General features: G+C 40.2%; 1 protein-coding gene across 1 annotated transcript in view; it reads left to right on the forward strand.

The window, feature by feature from the left end:
• Positions 1-19,281, forward strand: part of NEK1 (NIMA related kinase 1) — a 156,273-nt gene that overhangs the window by 100,495 nt on the left and 36,497 nt on the right. The window contains exons 21-23 of the mRNA XM_028152723.2: positions 12,861-12,992; positions 15,070-15,135; positions 15,218-15,446. Of these exons, the coding sequence (XP_028008524.2) occupies positions 12,861-12,992; positions 15,070-15,135; positions 15,218-15,446 (427 nt within the window). The remainder of the gene's footprint in view (positions 1-12,860; positions 12,993-15,069; positions 15,136-15,217; positions 15,447-19,281) is intronic.

Consider the following 19,281-nt stretch of genomic DNA (forward strand, 5'->3'; position numbering starts at 1 on the left):
TGGCAGGCCTGGGCTCTGGCGCCGCAAAGGGAGAGGTTCCTGAACCTGCTTCCCACACACCTAGGCTAGGATCCATCTTGTAGGAGGCGGCTTCAATGCCCGGGGTCGGTGACCAGGTCCTCCTGAGCCTCGCTTTCTGGGCTGCAGTCCCACGTCTCCCAGTGCCCCAGCCTCGGATGCGCCCACGCAGTTGCCCCCACCACCAGCCACCTCAGCGCAGGCCACAGCAGCTGAAGCCAGCCTCTTGGAAGCCAGGCCACCACACCCACCACCCCTAGTAGCTCTCTGCTGCTTGCTCTGTGCCCTGTCCACTGGGGTCGGGGAGTGCTCCCAGCCCAGAGGCCCTCCCTCCCTCCGCAGCCTGGCTTGGGAAGCTGGCCTCATGCTGGGGCTACTATGCCAGCATGCCCACTCGGCTACAATGGGTGCCACACGGGCCCCATGGAGGCCAACCTGGAGAACGTGGACCCCAGCTCTGCATCCGGCTGCTGCAGATGGCCTCCGTGGTCAACTACCACCTGCTCCTTCCATTGGCCCCATTGATCCCTCTCAGCACCAGCCATTTAGGCGAGGGTGGCGATCGCCGGGGACCCCGCCCCGGGAGGCTGCTGGCCGAGCCCGGCCACGCCCCGCCGGGTCGCGATGGGTCCCGGGACCAGCGGGAGGCTGCTGGCCGTGCCCGGCCACGCCCCCCCGGGTCACGATGCAGCCCTGGACCCCGGGGAGGCTGCTGGCCGTGCCCGGCCACGCCCACCTGGGTCGCGATGGGTCCCGGGACCCCCGGAGGCTGCTGGCCGTGCCCGGCCACGCCCCCCCGGGTCGCGATGGGTCCCGGGAACCCAGGGAGGCTGCTGGCCGTGCCCGGCCACGCCCCCCCATATCGCGATGGGTCCTGGGACCCCAGGGAGGCTGCTGGCCGTGCCCGGCCACACCCACCCGGGTCGCAATGGGTCCCAGGACCCCTGGGAGGCTGCTGGCCGTGCCCGTCCACGCCCCCCTGGTCGCGATGGGTCCCGGGACCCAAGGGAGGCTGCTGGCCGTGCACGGCCACGCCCCTCCGGGTCGCGATGGGTCCCAGGACCCCCGGGAGGCTGCTGGCCGTGCCCGGCCACGCACGCCCCGGTCGCGATGGGTCCCGGGACCCTCGGGAGGCTGCTGGCCGTGCCCTGCCACGCCCCCCCGGATCGTGATGCAGCCCTGGACCCGGGGAGGCTACTGGCCGTGCCCGGCCACGCCCCCCCCGGGTCGCGATGCAGCCCTGGACCCCGGGGAGGCTGCTGGCCGTGCCCGGCCACGCCCCCCGGGTCGCATGGGTCCCGGGACCCCAGGGAGGCTGCTGGCCGTGCCCGGCCACGCCCCCCTGGGTCGCGATGCAGCCCTGTCCCCGGGGAGGCTGCTGGCCGTGCCCGGCCACGCCCCCCCGGGTCGTGATGCAGCCCTGGACCCCGGGGAGGCTGCTGGCCGTGCCCGGCCACGCCCACCCGGGTCGCGATGGGTCCCGGGACCCCCGGAGGCTGCTGGCCTGCCCGGCCACGTCCCCCGATCGTGATGCAGCCCTGGACCCCGGGGAGGCTGCTGGCCGTGCCCGGCCACGCCCCCCCGGGTCGCGATGGGTCCCGGGACCCCCGGGAGGCTGCTGGCCGTGCCCGGCCACGCCCCCCCGGGTCGCGATGCAGCCCTGGACCCCGGGGAGGCTGCTGGCCGTGCCCGGCCACGCCCCCCGGGTCGCATGGGTCCCGGGACCCCAGGGAGGCTGCTGGCCGTGCCCGGCCACGCCCCCCAGGGTCGCAATGCAGCCCTGGACCCCGGGGAGGCTGCTGGCCGTGCCCGACCACGCCCACCCGGGTCGCGATGGGTCCCGGGACCCCCGGAGGCTGCTGGCCGTCCCCGGCCACGCCCCCCCGGGTCGCGATGGGTCCCGGGACCCCGGGGAGGCAGCTGGCCGTGCCCGGCCACGACCCCCCGTGTCGCGATGGGTCCTGGGACACCAGGGAGGCTGCTGGCCGTGCACGGCCACGCCAGCCCATCTCGATCCAGCCGGGGAGCCCGGGAGGCTTCTGGCTTTTCCCGACCACGCCCCTCTAGGGTTGTCATCCCTCCCCAGGACCCTGGTAACTAATAGGATTTGGCGGCCGCCATCTTGGTTTTCTCAAAGGCCAGATAGGCACCCGGAGTCCCGCCCCCTGCCTCTCGCAGGCCCAATCATGGGCATAGCGGAGGTGCGGTCAATTTGCATGTTACTCTATTATAAAGTAAGATAATATTATTATTGCCCTAACCGGTTTGGCTCAGTGGATAGAGCGTCGGCCTGTGGACTGAAAGGTCTCAGGTTCAATTCCAGTCAAGGGCATGTACCTTGGTTGCAGGCACATCCCCAGTAGGGAGTGTGCAGGAGGCAGCTGATCGGTGTTTCTAACTCTCTATACCTCTCCCTTCCTCTCTGTAAAAAAGCAATAAAATATATTAAAAATATTATTATTACTGGACAGTTGTAAACCTGCAATAGTAGTAGCATAGTTCTATTTTCTCAGATGACCAATTGAAGCCAATGCTTTTCTCTTATCAGAAGACTGCATTAGACCTCATTATACCCATCCAAGGTACTTTCAAGAGCATTCATATACTTACAATGCAGCCTAAGAAAAACTCCCCTTAAAGTCTTTGCTTTCCAAGCTACATAAAACCAGTATAAAACTTTTTTCTCTGTATATATCTTCTTTTTAATGGCAGATATGCCTTAGATAGTTGTAAAGTGCACAAATGACAGGTGTATGACTATTATTGAATTATTGATAGGTAATACTACTTGCTGGTATGATACAACTTGGTATCTCCTCACGTTCCTTCAGAAGTCTTTTTATGGTGGCAGCATTAAACTGTGGCAGTGAGCCTGGCTTTTGAGATCCAACAGGCAAGGGACCCATTTTCACTTGGGGGAATTATTTTATTGTGTGCGCTTTTGGTAAAACTGTCAAACAAGGTTTCCTGGCTTCTACTCGCTGAGGGATAGGCAGGTCATCTAAAGTAGACCAATTGAATTCTCTCCCAGGGCTTGAAGCTTGAGCAGAATATTACAAGATTTCAAGTTGGAGTTTATTTAATGCTGTAAGAGAACCTCAAGAAAATCACAGATTAGTTTCTGTCACCTAGATTCATAAAGCTACCCAGGTTTTTGGTGGAGATTCCTTTTGCTTTTGAGATCCTACTTAGCTTTTTCCCCTCTGTTCCCCTTCTCCCTTTCTTCAGAATTAGTTTCTATTGCTTTCCACCAAAGAAGCTTAACTGATTTGCCATGTCAGATGTCAGCAGGGTACCTGGTGAATAGTAACACAAAATAAATTCATTGGGAATTCTGTGGCTTATGATATTTCAGTTATGCATAGAGAACTGTTCCGTAAACATTTGTTTACTAACAAAAGGAGGCCAGAAAAAGAGATCAGATTTGTGGTTACTAGAGATAGTGATTGAGGAAGAAGAAATTGGTGGTCAAAAGATACAAACTCCCAGTTATAAGATTAATAAGTATTAGGGATGTAATGTACAACATGATGACTATAGCTAACATTGGTGTCTGATATATAATATATAAGAAAGTTAAGAGAGTAAACCCTAAGAGTTCTTATTATAAGGAGAAAGATTTTTTTTCTTTTTATTGGATCTATATGAGATGGTGGATGTTAACGAAACTTATTGTAGTAATCATTTGACAATATATGTAAGCCAAGCCTTTATGCTCTATACCTGGAAATCATACAGTGATGTATGTCTATATCTCAATAAACTAGGAAGAAAATGAGACTGGGAATCTAAACACCTGAATTTCAGTCTCAGCTCTGCCAGTTAACCTGTTTGAGGAACTGGCTTAATGTTTCTAGGCCTTTATTTCCTCATCTCCTAAATGAAGGGCTTGATCTCTAATGTTGTTTAGTCTAAATTACTAGAATAATAGTCTTTATAATGTAAGTACTTAACTCCAGATTAGTCTGTATAAAAGGGGTTAAAGTTATTTTACTGAGTAATTATGTCAATAGAAAGTCTAACAGCATAATCTAGATATAGTATAAAGGGCTTTATTATATGTATTGCCCATTGCTCTAATTTAGGAGTGATTATCATAGTATTCAGAGTTGGAGTTAGCATTATTAAATTTTCTGAAATGTTAGTTAAAAGTTTCGCTGTATGTATGTTGTTGCATTTTCCTTCAGTAAGGTCACATATCTTTCACTGAATTCTCAAACTTCTTTGATCTAACAAGTGGTAAAAATGGCTGCCTTAATTATTAAATCTTTGGCGTGTATACCCAATTTTATAAATTTTTCTCTTTGACATAATTAATGTTAAAACATGGTGGTACTAATTAGGACTTTAATATGGAAATTAATTTTCATGTACGATGATAGGATTCCACCTCACACCTCCCTCCCCCTCAAATAATACAGATTTGTGGTTACTAGAGGTAGTGATTTGGCAGAGATTCCTTGTCCTTTTATTTTATACTTTTGTCTTCTATAAAACTTTGTTTTGTTTTCTTAGTTTAAAAAATTTAACTTTTGTGTTGTTTGTCCCATTGGACAGACTTTCTGAATTAAGGACTCAGTCTAATGTTTTCTCTTATGACAAGAAGATAATATGTTATTATCTTCTATCTCAAGATCTGTTAACATTAAAGAATAGCTAGCCTTTCTCAGCTACCATATATACTCATTGAGAGTGAAACATATAAGAAAGAAATTCAGGTTTTAAAATGGATACAATGCATTTAATAGTTAAAATTCAGTGAAAAATAGAATTAGGGAAATTCTGTCTTAGGATAGAGACTATATTTTGAATACGATGTGTTCCTTTTTAATTGTGGTTAGCTATTTCTTGTTATTTCATTTTTATTTCTTTATCCTATTCTTTGTGCCTGCCATATAGGTCTGTTTATAGGCTTCCTCCAAGGTGGAAACACTTCCCCCTTCTAGCTCCCTGACATTCTTATAAATTCATTATAGCAATACTAGTTCAGAAAAATTACTCATATACAAATATCTTTATATTTTTTGTCCTTTAGAGACAAGAGTTTTATGAATTTGATAAAATTTGACCATGCTATATCTTTAGGTTATATAAAATTGCATGTGGGATTGATATATATTCAAAATATGAAATCAAGCCATTTAATAATATTTTTTGAACATATATTAAATCTTTATTGATCATTCAGCATTGAGAGATGAAATAGTATTTGCATTTATCTATGCTTTAAGAGCAAGATAAACTGATAGTTTCATATGTTTATAAACCTGGCTTCACTGTTTGGTGAAATTTTGAATTTTGTCTTTTGGTGGCACTGTGGGTTAATATTTAGGCAAACAGAATAATTGACATAAAATAAAATCAGTTTTACATTGATAATTAAAAACCTTTTGAGGAAAAGTTTTGAATTTATGAACCTGGTGAGAAAATGTCTAGAATAAAAGATTCCTAAGGCAATTTGTTTTTTCAACCTGACCTGTTAAACTTTCAGGTCAATGTATTATCCTTGTTGCAAATTTTTTTAAAACTATGGATTTTGAAAGACTGTGCATAGAATGAAATATGTATTCTGGACTTAAGTGGATGACTAATTTTATAACAAAATTTTTTGTTTTGAGATTTTATACTTTTGTCTTCTATGAAACTTTGTTTTGTTTTCGTAGTTTAATTAATTTAACCTTTGTGTTGTTTGTCCCATTGGACGGACTTTCAGAATTAAGGTCTCTAATGTTTTCTCTTATTATTACAATAAAAACTATGTTATTATCTTCTATCTCAAGATCTGGTTAACATTGAAGAATAGCCTTAAGCTGAATTCAGGTTATAAATCATATGTTGATGATGTTTACACAGAAGGCCAAAGTCCTACTGTACTAATAAGTTAATGATATGTGTTAACTTGGCTTATAATGAATGATGTTGCCATGTCTCAATAGTTACCCCAAATTACCTTTAAATTTTTAAAAAGTTGACTTAGTTTTGTAATTATTAGAGCTAGTTAGCAGGATGTTCTGTTGGTCTTAGTTCTTTGCTTTAAATTTCAAATGTCTGAGTTTCTTTGCTTGCTCATTGTTTTAGCTTCTTCTGATTTGTTTAGCTTAGTTGACCCAGGGAGAATTAGTATATGTTTGATTATAGTATCTAATAAAGAGGGAATATGCTAATTGACCCTCACGCTGTCGCAAAGATGGCGGTGCCCACAGCCAATAAGGAGGAAATATGCTAATTGACTGTCACTCCCTCAAAGATGGCAGTGCCCAGTCCCCTCAGCCCTGCTGGGGTGGCAGGTGCATGGCAAGGTCGGAGTCCCCCAGTCTCCTCAGCGCCCCCAGCCGCCCAGGGCCAGCCTGAGGTTCAGGCAAGCCTTGGATAGCTGCTGCCCAGCCACCCAGGCAGGGCCACCCAGGGCCGCCCGAGGCTCAGGTAACCAGGGCCGGCCTAGGATTGTGCTGCCGGCAGTGGCAGCAGCAGAGGTGTGATGGGGCATCACCTTCCCCTGATTGCCAGGTCACCTCCCACCCCTGAGGGCTCCCGGACTGTGAGAGAGGGCAGGCCGGGCTGAGGGACGCCCTGCTCCAGTGCATGAATTTTCATGCACCGGGCCTCTAGTAGAACATAAGCATTTACTGAAGGCTGCTGACAGTGATTATTACAAAGGTACCAATAATGTTGTCTTATATATTGGATCAAATATATCTTAGATCATAGACTATATCAGGCGTCCTCAAACTATGGCCCGCGGGCCACATGCGGGTGTTTTTGCCGTTTTGTTTTTTTACTTCAAAATAAGATATGTGCAGTGTGCATAGGAATTTGTTCATAGTTTTTTTTAAACGATAGTCCAGCCCTCCAACAGTCTGAGGGACAGTGAACTGGCCCCCTGTTTAAAAAGTTTGAGGACCCCTGGACTATATATTAGTCATTAGCCATATACAAATATGTCAGCCAGGCAGATTTTAATAATATAAAGTGAAATTTTAATAGTAATGTGTGAAACATTTTCTTCATTAAAGTATCTTCAGTTGATTAAAAAAAGAGATTTGCTTCTGTGGGCACAAAGATGAGCAGTATGAAGAAAATTTAGTAGAGATTGTCCGTCTTTTAACATAATTTTAGCACTGTCCTAAATGTGATTATCTTTAGTCTCATACTGTAAGTCATACACTTTATCAGTATATATTTTTGTCTCTGTTGTTTTTGGGATTTTTTAAGGTTGAGATTAATATAGAAATATCTCTTCAGTATAATTTATATCTTAATAATAGAAAGTCAAGATAAAGGATTTTCAGTCTCTTTATGTGACTTTTGCCATTCTTTAATATCTGCTAAGTATTCCCAAGAGGATTTAAAATTTTTCTTAGTCCATAAGTCTACAGTTTCCGAGAGTTGTGCCAGTGCCTTAAGTTGTGTAATAATTATGTGTGCATATGAATAAACATTTAAAAAGTATAGCCAAAACCGGTTTGGCTCAGTGGATAGAGCGTCGGCCTACGGACTGAAGGGTCCTGGGTTCGATTCCGGTCAAGGGCATGTACCTTGGTTGCGGGCACATCCCCAGTAGGGGGTATGCAGAGGCAGCTGATCGATATTTCTCTCTCATCGATGTTTCTAACTCTCTATCCCTCTCCCTTCCTCTCTGTAAAAAATCAGTAAAATATATTTTAAAAAAAAGTATAGATGAATGAAGTTATAATTAGTTGGAGCAGTAGGCATATGGGTGACTTTTTTTTCTTTTATTATGAGTTTTCTTAATGTTCCTATCACAGGCATCTGCCCAATAATTTCTGTAAATGACTTTTGAGATATTCTTTATAAGCATAAATGCAATTGTATCATAGGTTGAGAAGGGAAATTGGTGCTCTTCTTTAGTAAAATTGTTTAAATTGATACTATTTTTCCTGTTTAATTATTTATACAATTAAATTACTCTTTATCATTTTTTAAAATCTTAGTTTTTAAATTTTTATAATGTAAAGTATTTTCTTTCAGGTTTCTGCTGCTTATTGACCTCTGTGTCATAAAACCTTCTTTTGTAGTACAAAAACTTTAAATTCCGATAGTACATAGATGGGAGGTCTTGTTTTTATTTTGCTTTGTGCAAGTTTCTTCATTTCATCAGGTTTTAAAACCAGACTTTTAGTGTTTAAGGCAAATGACTTTATTTAATAAAATCTAAGTAGATGTACTATAATAAAATCTAAATAGCTGAACTATAATAACTGCTACCATTTATTACACACACAGTTGTACACCTTACATAAATTATCACATTTAATCCCTATACCAAAGAGATAATGAGTACAGCAGTCCCATTTTAGAGAGAAGCATTTTGAAGTGTAGAGAGGATAAGAAACAATGAAAACAATCACAGGGTTAGTGAAGGGGAGTTTTGGACTTTGAGTGTAGTCCTTTCCCATTCAGTTGTATTTCATGACTTCTTAAACAATGAATGGCCATTCAAACTGGCTACTCTTGAAGACCACTTAAACTATCTTCCATCCTGGCTTTTTACACAGTTCTTTCTGTGGTTTCTATTTTGTTTGTTTTTCCCCAGATCATTTAACATACATCGATCTACTTCTGTTTCTCTGTACCACACTGATTGATTTATGTGTTCCCCTTTCCCTTCTAGTTTATAATCTTCTGAGAGAAAGCATTGTGTCATTCATTTTATTTTGTTTTTCTTTGGTTTGAAATTATTTACTGCCATTACTTCTGGTCTACAATATGTTGGGTTCCCCTCCGCCCCCAGGTTTACTGAGATATAATTGTCAAATAACGTTGTGTAAGTATAAGATATACAGTGTGATTTGATATGTGTAGATATTGTGAAACATTTACCACAATAAGGTTACTTAATACATCTATCACCTCACATAGTTTGCATGTATCATTCATTTTCAATACTCATTATCTAGCATTGTGCTTCACACTTAATAAATCTTTGAATGTGTTGATTAATTAATTTTAATCAGATATTGTATATTTGTTTTCTCACAAAATCACATCAAACTTATTCATTGAAATAGCAGAAATCATTTTTAAGTAAATTGGCATAATACAACTAATAAATATGATACATAGTAGAGAAATTATTACTGATTTACAAAATAACGACAGAATTTGTACATTTAAATTAATTTGTTTCCTTCAAAATAATCATCTAGGGAAATAACATTATTCTAAGACTGTGGCTATTTGTTCAGATCTAATTGGAGCTTGTTTTTATTTCCTCAAAATTTATGGAACCTTTTTTGAGTAAACTCTATAAGATAATCATAAAGTTTCAAAATATTTCTATATAATCTTTCAAGAAGATTATAGTCATTTGTGAGAGCTCTAATTTTTAAAATGTTATATATAATACTAGATGCCTGGTGCACAAATTCGTGCATGGATGGGGGTCTCTTGGCCTGGCTGGCAATCGAGCCTATTGGGGGGGCCGGCCAGGGGAAGGGACCCCAGGAGGTTGGTCAGCCAGTTGAGGAGGCTGGCTGGTGGGGGGGAGGGTCTGTGGGAGGTTGGCTGTGGGAGTGCACTGACCACTAGGGGGCAGTTCCTGCATTGAGCGTCTGCCCCCTGGTGGTCAGTGCACATCATAGCGGCTGGTTGACCAGTTGTTCGGTTGTAACGGTTGCTTAGGCTTTTATATATATATAGATATTTTAAACATCAGCATACTTTCTCCACAATACTAAAATACTGAACTATGAAGTTAAAACAGTATTTTCTTCTCTCTCTCTCTCTCTTTTTTTAATTAAAGACTAATTTTTAGAGCAGTTTTAGGTTCACAGCAAAATTAAAAGGAATGTACAAAGGTTTCCCATATACCTCTTGCCTCACACATGTATAACTTGCCCTATTATTACCACCCTTTACCAGGTACATTTGTTATAATTGATGAACCTACACAGACACATCACCATCCAAAGTCCATAGTTTACATTAGGTTTCACTCTTGGTGGTGTATACTCTGTGGGTTTGAGCAAATGTATAATGACATGTTTTCATCATTATAATATCATATAGAGTATTTTCTCTAGCCTAAAAATCTCTGTATTCTGTATATTTATCCCTCCCACCACCTTCACTCCCCTTCCAACCCCTAGATCTTTTTTAAAAAATATATGTTTTTTTTTTTAATTGATTTCAGAGAGGAAAGGAGAGGGAGAAAGAGAAAGAAACATCAGTGATGAGAGAGAATCATTGATCGGCTGCCTCCTTCATGCCCACTACTGGGGATGAGCCCGCAACCCAGGCATGTGCCCTTGACCGGAACTGAACCCGGGATCCTTCAGTCCATAGGCTGACGCTCTATCCCAGTGGTTCTCAACCTTTCTAATGCCACGACCCTTTAATACAGTTCCTCATGTTGTGGTGACCCCCAACCATAAAATTATTTTCATTGCTACTTCATAACTGTAATTTTGCTAATGTTATGAATCGTAATGTAAATATCTGTGTTTTCCGATGGTCTTAGGCAACCCTGCTAGCGGTTCTCAACCTGTGGGTCGTGATATTTACATTACGATTCATTAACAGTAGCAAAATTACAATTATGAAGTAGCAACAAAAATAATTTTATGGTTGGGGGTCACCACAACATGAGGAACTGTATTAAAGGGTCGCGGCATTAGAAAGATTGAGAACCACTGCTCTATCCACTGAGCCACACCAGCTAGGGCGCCACTGATCTTTTTATTGTCTCCATAGTTTTGCCTTTTACAGAATGTCATAGTTAAAATCATATAGTATGTAGCCTTTTCAGATTAACTTCTTTCACTGAGTTAATACGCATTTAAGTTTCTTCCATGCCTTTGCATGGCATATTAGCTCATTTCTTTTTAGCACTGAATAATATCCCATATATATATATATATATATATATACACACACACCTTTTTTTTTTATCCATTTACCTACTGAAGTTCATCTTGTTTGGCTTCCAAGTATTACCAATTATAAATAAACCTGCTGTAAACATCTGTGTGCACGTTTTTATGTGGACATAAGTTTTCAACTCCTTTGGGTAAATATCAAGGAGTATGATTGCTGGATCACATGGTAAGACTGCTTGGTTTTATAAGAAACTATCAAAACATCTTCCAGAGTGAATGTACCATTTTGCATTCCCATGAGAAATGAATGAGAGTTCCTATTGCTCCACATCCTCAAAAGCATTTGGCACTGTTAGTGTTTTGGATTTTAGCACTCATGATAAAGTTCAGTGGTATCACATTGTTTTAATTTGCAATTTCCTAATGGCATATGGCATGGAGCATCTTTTCATATGCTCATTTGCCATTTGTACACTTTTTTGGTGAGGTGTCTTTTCAGTTTTGTCAATTTTTTAAACTGGGTTATTTGTTTTCTTATTGTTGAATTTTAAGACTTCTTTATATATTTTGGTTAACAGTTCTTTGTGTGTTTATATCTTGCAAATAACTTTTCCCAGTCTGTGGCTTGTGTTCTCATTCTCAATTGTGTCTTTCACAGAGTAAAAGTTTTTAATTTTAATTAAGTACTCTTTATTAATTCTCTCTTTCATGGTTTGTGCCTTTGGTGTTCTATCTAAAAAAGTCCTTGCCTAACCCAAGTTCATCTGGATTTTCTCCTATGTTATCTTCTAGGAGTTTTATAGTTTTGCGTTTAACTTTTAGGTCTGTGATAGATTTTGAGTTAATTTTTGTGAAGAGTGTATGGTTTGTGTCTAGATACATTTTGTTTGTTTGTGGGTATCTATTTCCAGCACCATTTATTGTACAGACTGTCTTTGCTCCATTGAGTTGCCTTTGCTCCTTTGGTAAAGGTCAGTTGACTGTATTTGTGTGCTCTATTTCTGAGTCCTGTTCTGTTCCATTTATCTACTTGTTTATTCTTACATCAATACCATAATGTCTTGATTACTGTAGCTTTATAATAAGGCTTGAAGTCATTTCTCAAATTTTATTCTTTTCCTTCAATACCATGTTAGATACTTCTATCTTCTCTTTAACAACATATACTAGCATAAAATGTGAAAGTCCAGAAGACTAAATATTAGAATTGTATTACTACCTTATGCTTAGAAGATACTCAATAAATATTGCATGTGAAATGTATTCTCACCAGAAATTTGTGTTTATTGGTTTGAAAAAGAGATAAAAGTAGGGAGCAGAGTTGCTGCCATACTAATGTGACCATATCTGTAAATGCCATTTCCTGGTATTATTAAAGTTTCAGAATCTAACTTTGTATTTTTTAGAGTCTAAGTAGCAAGGTAAAAATGAACACCTATATGAATATAACAAATAATATTTTAATGACATAAATCTTATTCACTGTGCATAATAGTTCTTCCATTCTCATTTATGTTGACATTTTTATAATGAGAGCTCTTACATTTGGTGATTGATGTTAAACTTTAAGAAGATTGTACCAAACTTGCACAAATTACAGAAACATTTTCAAGTGTAAGATTAAGAAATATTTTTTCTTCTCATGAAATGTTTTTTTTCCTCATGAAATGTTTTAGTGTATTAAAGTGAGAGGACTAATATTTAGTCTTTTAGAAGACAGTTTGTTTTTAAGAGCATTTAATGAAATACTGTTAATAAAGTATTATGGAATTATTTGGTACTACATGACACATAATTATATTTACATGTGAGGCCTGAAATGTTTCTCTTTATTCACTGATCTTTCAGGACCTAGCACATTGCCTACATCATGAAAATTGAGGAATGGAGAAAATTATATGCGGATAGAATGTATAAGCAGTGATCTTATATATACCTTCATATAGCTTTTATTTCTTCCTGCAAATATAAATTCCCAGTGTGTATTTAAATTCTTTATTATAGTTGGTGTCTAAAGGAGTCAAGTGTTCTGATATGTCTCCTCCTTTGGGACAGCATGAAGCAAGTGGCTCACCATCAAAGCATCAGATAAGACCTGTTATTTCTGTGACTTCAGCCTTGAAGGAAGTGGGAATGGTAAGTTTCCTAAAATTTAGAACTCTTTAAAGTCAAAAGATTATTAAAAGGATTAAATTTAATCAAGTTATGTTAATTTCTAATGTTTCATTAGGTTTTTCTAGGAATAAAATTATCTAAGATTTTTGTGTCTGCTCTACTCTGAATTCTGGAGCCTTGCTGCTCTTAAGTTTTATATCTAGGACCACCTGGTAGATAAAACTATTTTAAAATGATTCTCCCTCTTTTACGTTAAAATAATATTGAACAAATAAAATATATATACAAATGTACCAAAAATAAAGCAAAAACATTTTTATATCCCAGCTTTCATAATTAACAAAGGTGTACTTTTTAAGAAATAATGTCTTTGGTACTTAAAGTAATTAACTCTAGGAATAAAGTTTAAGACACGTTTACATTTATTTTCATTGTTTTGGCATAGCAAATGTTAGAGGAGTCAGTATAATTACAAATAATGCGTCAGTTATTTCTTTTACCTTCTGTTTCTGAATCTGTCATGCTATATGGATAGTAAAACACAGATATGTGGGTGAGTATAAAGTTTAAGCTCTGAAGAATGTTCCAGGTATCCATCTGAAGTATGAAAACTCTGTTCTGCGGATAAGGGAAATGGGCTCATGATGTGGAATTTCAGTTTAGAATTCATCAGACAGAAGGGGAAAAGTCTCCTGAACTATATAATACAACACATTAACCTGATTTCTCCTCTCCTGGTAATTAATGTCTGTGCCTTTTAATTGCTCAGTTTCATTAAATTTTTGTAGACAACACTTGTTATTGGTGCGCCAATTTTTACAGCCTTTGTGTTTGTCTTGAAAATAAGACTGAGTAGGAAAAGACAAGTTTCTTAGTCATTCTTAAAAACTTCATAGTTTTTCTTTAAGTAGGATTAGTCTCTCTTCTTTCTGATAACGACTTTGCATGTGCTACGTTGTTCACTTCAACTTTAGATACCACTGTGTGGTTCCCTCCTGGTCTCACCCAGTCTCACATCTCAAAACTATTTTAAAATGATTCTCCCTCTTTTACTTTAAAATAATATTGAACAAATGAAATATATATACAAATGTACCAAAAATAAAGCAAAAACATTTTTATATCCCAGCTTTCATAATTAACAAAGGTGTACTTTTTAAGAAATAATGTCTTTGGTACTTAAAGTAATTAACTCTAGGAATAAAGTTTAAGACACGTTTACATTTATTTTCAGTAGCTGTGACCTCTCTGGTTGTAGTGACTGCTAATTCCTGACTTCTGTACTGGGTAAAAGGCTCTTTGTCTCATTACATGTATTGCTTTAAAACTGACCACTATACTTTTTTGTATTTTTTCAAATACTACAAATTAAGGTAATTCATGTAACTAAATGGTTTTTCTTTGTGTTTTCTTGGTAAATATTGCTTACTTATACTTTTAAAATTGCTCTTCCATACTCTGAGTCTTCCATATATAGTTTGCTTTCATAACTACTTATTTCTTCTTTTCATATATGTAAAAATTCTAGGTGTCTAAGATTGCTATGATTTTGCTAATCAAAAGATAGAATTTATATTATCCTTGGTACATGGGGCTCAGAACTCACTATTGTTACTCTCTTTGCTTAGGTAAAAAAGCCAGTTCTCAACTATGTTTAGTAGTATTGCTTAATAAGCATACATATGTACATGAAACAAAGAAAGCTTCAAAATAACACAGCCTATCTTGAGTTACTTTACTCATCAAAACTTTACTTAGCTCTAATTAAGAGCCTATGGGAATTAATCTTCTTTTTATTTCTATTATTGACGTAAAATTACCAAAAAATTCAGGTGCCAAAGAGGAAGAAGATATAGTTAAATAGGTAATCAGTAATCCAAAAATATGACAAGTAATTGAGAATTGGCCCTTTTACTGTATATTTAATCTATTACTTGATCATATTTAACTATTTCTCACTGCTGATAATGTGGGAAGTTGTGTTAACTTTTACAGGAATAAAATAACTCACAAGGAACAATTTAATGAAAAACAAAAATTTTGAGGTAGAATGTTAAAATAACATTGTTTCTTACTCTGAAACTATCTGTGTTTAAAGGACAGAAGTTTAACTGATACCCAGGAAACCTCAGAAGAAATGCAAAAAACTAACAATTCCATTTCAGTAGGTACAATTTTCCTTTTTTTCTCTCAATCATTTTACTTAATCATATACATCATAAAATATAGCATTTTAACTGTTTCAGAATAAACGAGAAATACTACGGAGATTAAATCAAAATCTTAAAGCTCAAGAAGATGAAAAAGGGAAGCAGTGTCACCCTCATACGGATGAGGTAATTGTGCATGAAAATGCCAAAGAGCATGAAAAAGAAAAGTTGATTTCACCTGATCGCAAGAAGTGGGAGGCAGGAGGTCAACTTGTGATTCCTCTGGATGAGTTTGCATTGGATACATCCTTCTCAGCAACTGACAGTACGTATGAAAGTGTTTTTATCCTATTTTGGCATAGCACACATGTAAACTTGTAGACTGGACACTCTGAGGGAAAGAACACTTTAGAGGGATTGAAAGAACATGGGGGAAAATCTATTCAACCTTAAGAATAGCAAGGATTTTTATTATAGAAGTGTAAAGTGTGAGAGGGGAGACTAATGATATATACTATTTAAATTATATTACTTTAACACTTTCTAATCTGTTTCAGAAATAAATCTTGATGAGAACTAAGTAGTAAACTGCCAAAAATCTCAGAAAAGTCCCTTAGGATTTAGCAGGGGTATTAAGAAGATCTCATTTAATAATATATTTATTCAGCAATATTTATGAGCACCTACTATTGTCTTGCATTTTTCTACGCACTAGATCAGGGGTCCTCAAACTTTTTAAACAGGGGGCCAGTTCACTGTCCCTCAGACCGTTGGAGGGCCGGACTATAGTTTAAAAAAAACTATGAACAAATTCCTATGCACGCTGCACATATCTTATTTTGAAGTAAAAAAACAAAACGGCAAAAACACCTGCATGTGGCCCATGGGCCGTAGTTTGAGGACGCCTGCACTAGATAGAGATATAACAGTGAATGCATGAAGCCATATGTGCTCTTTGGAGCTTACATTCTAAAAGAGCAAGGCTGACCCCTGTCTAACTAAAGTTTTAAGTAATTTTTTTTAATGGACTATTTTTGTAGAATTCTTTCTTGGAGAAAAGCCCAAATATTCCACAGCATTTGTTTACTTATTTTAACAGTTCTTTTTAAAAAAATCTTTATTGTTGAAAGTATTGCATATGTTCCCCTTTCCCCCCCATTGACCCCGTCTAGCATGCCTCCCACCCCCCACCCCAGGCCTTCACTACCCTATTGTCTCTGCCCATGGGTTATGCATATATGAGTACAAGTTCTTTGATTGACCCACCCACCCCTGCCTTCCCTCTGAGATTCCACAGTCTTTCCCATACTTCTATGTCTCTGGATCTATTTTGTCCATCAGTTTACTTTGTTCATTAGATTCCACATATGAATGAGATCATGTGATACTTGTCTTTCTCTGAATGGCTTATTTTGTTTAGCATAATACTCTCCAGGTCCTTCCATGCTGTCTCAAATGGTAAGAGATCCTTCTTTTTCACAGGTGCATAGTATTCCATGGTATAGATGCACCACAGCTTTTTTCCCCCACTCATCTAATGGGCACTTTGGCTGTTTCCACATCTTAGCTATTATAAATTGGGCTGCTATAAACATAGGGGTGCATACATTCTTTCTGATTGGTGTTTTGAGTTTCTTAGGATATATTCCTAGAAGTGGGATCACTGGCTCAAATGGCAATTCCACATTTAATTTTTTGAGGAAACAATTCTTTATGGAATTCCATTATATTCCACATACTCCTAAGCAGTGAAGATATAATAATGGTTAAGACATATTCTCTCCATTCAAGGAGTTTAGGGTATAGTGCAGTGGTCGGCAAACTGCGGCTTGCGTGCCACATGCGGCTCTTTGGCCCCTTGAGTGTGGCTCTTCCACAAAATACCACGTGCGGGTGCACATGAACAGTGCGATTAAAACTTTGTGGTCCATGCGCAGAAGTCGGTTTTCGGCTCTCAAAAGAAATTTCAATTGTTGTACTGTTGATATTTGGCTCTGTTGACTAATGAGTTTGCCAACCACTGGTCTAGTGGAAAAGGAGGCAAGAAAAGAGGCAATTCATTATAGTTGATAAGTAATATGGTAGGAAATAATCATAAGGCACTGTAAGAATATGTATCTCAGGGCATAAATCAGTCTGGGGAGAGCTAAGAAAATGATTTTTGGAAACAGTGATGTGCTAAGGAATAAAAAGTGTTAGCTAGGAGAGAAACCAAGATGGTGGCATAGGTAAACACCTGAACTTGTTGCCTCACACAACCAGTTCAAAACTACAACTAAAAGACAAAACAGACATCATCCAGAACCACAGGAAGGCTGGCTAAGTGGAAATTCTACAACTAGAAGGAAATAGAAAAGCACACTGAGACTCAGGGGGTGTGGAAGTGAAGTGCGGAGGTACGGAAAGGGGCTGCCAACTGAGTACAATGTTGTTTTTTTCAATTGGGAGGGAGACACAAGCTCCTGACTGCTCTGAACTCCAGTTCTGGGCAAGACTCTGGGGACCCAGACTCATATGGGGAGAAACTGGACTGTCTGGCATTGGGCTGGAACACGAGGGTGGCTTTCTCTCAGAGGTGCTTGCAACGATTACTGCAGGACACTGAGACTCGGGGGCCTCTTAGGGCAGGGCTGACGGTCAGCCATTGCTGTTTGTTCCACCCTGTTGATTCCCTGAGACCCTGCCCCACCCAATTTACAACCCCACACAAGCTGTGTACAGAGGCTTTTGCATATGAATGGCACAGCCTTTTGCAATCTAAAATTACCTAACAAACTGCAGCTGGGTCAGAGAGCCCCAGAACTTCAAAAAGAAGGCCCAAGGCCTCACAGCAGCTTGCATTGCTTCACATCTGGGCCTCATCTGGGCACCTCCAAACCCCAAACAAAGAAGAGGAATCTGCAGATCTCTTCGTAGCTCCTGCTGGGTGGCCTCAGGCAGAGGCTAAATTTGCACCTCCTTGGAGATCTAAGAGCCAGTGTACCCAGTGGTCAGAGTGGGACCATCCAGATTACAACTCTTCAGATCCATAAGGGACACACTCGGGGGCAGACTCAGTGAGCACCAAAGCTCCACTGAAGCAAGTCTTGACCCATAAGGGTGTCTCCAGCACAGAATATCTCCCATCATAGACACAACTGATCCTCACAGCCAATTGGCCTGGAGGTCAATTCCTCCCAGTGATACCAACAACAATCAAGGCTTAACTACAACAAGACTGTTCACACAGCCCACAAAGGGGTGCACCAAGAGAGTCCACCTCAGGTAATTGGGGAAGCTGAGCCACTGGGCCCTATAGGACAACTAGCACACAAAGCCACTCTATCAACACAGGGAAGCAGCCAAAATGTGGAGACACAGAAACAGGTCACAAATGACAGAAATGGAGGACAGCAAACTACTGGATATAGAGTTCAAAACCACGGTTATAAGGTTACTCAAGAATCTTCTAGAAACCTCCAAGAAATTTAGTGAGATTCTCGAGGATATGAAAAAGGATCAACTAGAAATTAAGCATATACTAACTGAAATAAAGAATAATATACAGAGATCCAACAGCAGACTAGAGGATCGCAAGAATCAAGTCAAAGATTTGAAATACGAAGAAGCAAAAAACACCCAACCAGAAAAGAAAAAAGAATCCAAAAATATGAAGATAGTGTAAGGAGCCTCTGGGACAACTTCAAGCATACCAACATCCAAATTATGGGGGTGCCAGAAGAAGAGAGAGAGCAAGATATTGAAAACCTATTTGAAGAAATAATGACAGAAATCTTCCCCCACCTGGTGAAAGAAATACTTGGTGAAATAGACCTGGTGAAAGAAAGAAGTCCAGGAAGCCCGGAGAACCCCAAACAAAAGGAATCCAAAGAGGACCACACCAAGACACATTATAATTAAAATGCCAAGAGCAAAACACAAAGAGAGAATATTAAAAGCAGCACGAGAAAAACAGTAAGTTACCTACAAGGGAGTACCCATACGACTATCAGCTTATTTCTCAACAGAAACTATGCAGGCCAGAAGGGAGTGGCAAGAAATATTCAAAGTGATGAATAGCAAGAACCTACAACCAAGATTACTCTACCCAGCAAAGCTATCATTCAGAATTGAAGGGCAGATAAAGAGCTTCACAGATAAGAAAAAGCTAAAGGAGTTCA

Source organism: Eptesicus fuscus, chromosome 6 (assembly GCF_027574615.1).
Source record: "Eptesicus fuscus isolate TK198812 chromosome 6, DD_ASM_mEF_20220401, whole genome shotgun sequence".
Lineage (NCBI taxonomy): Eukaryota > Metazoa > Chordata > Mammalia > Chiroptera > Vespertilionidae > Eptesicus > Eptesicus fuscus.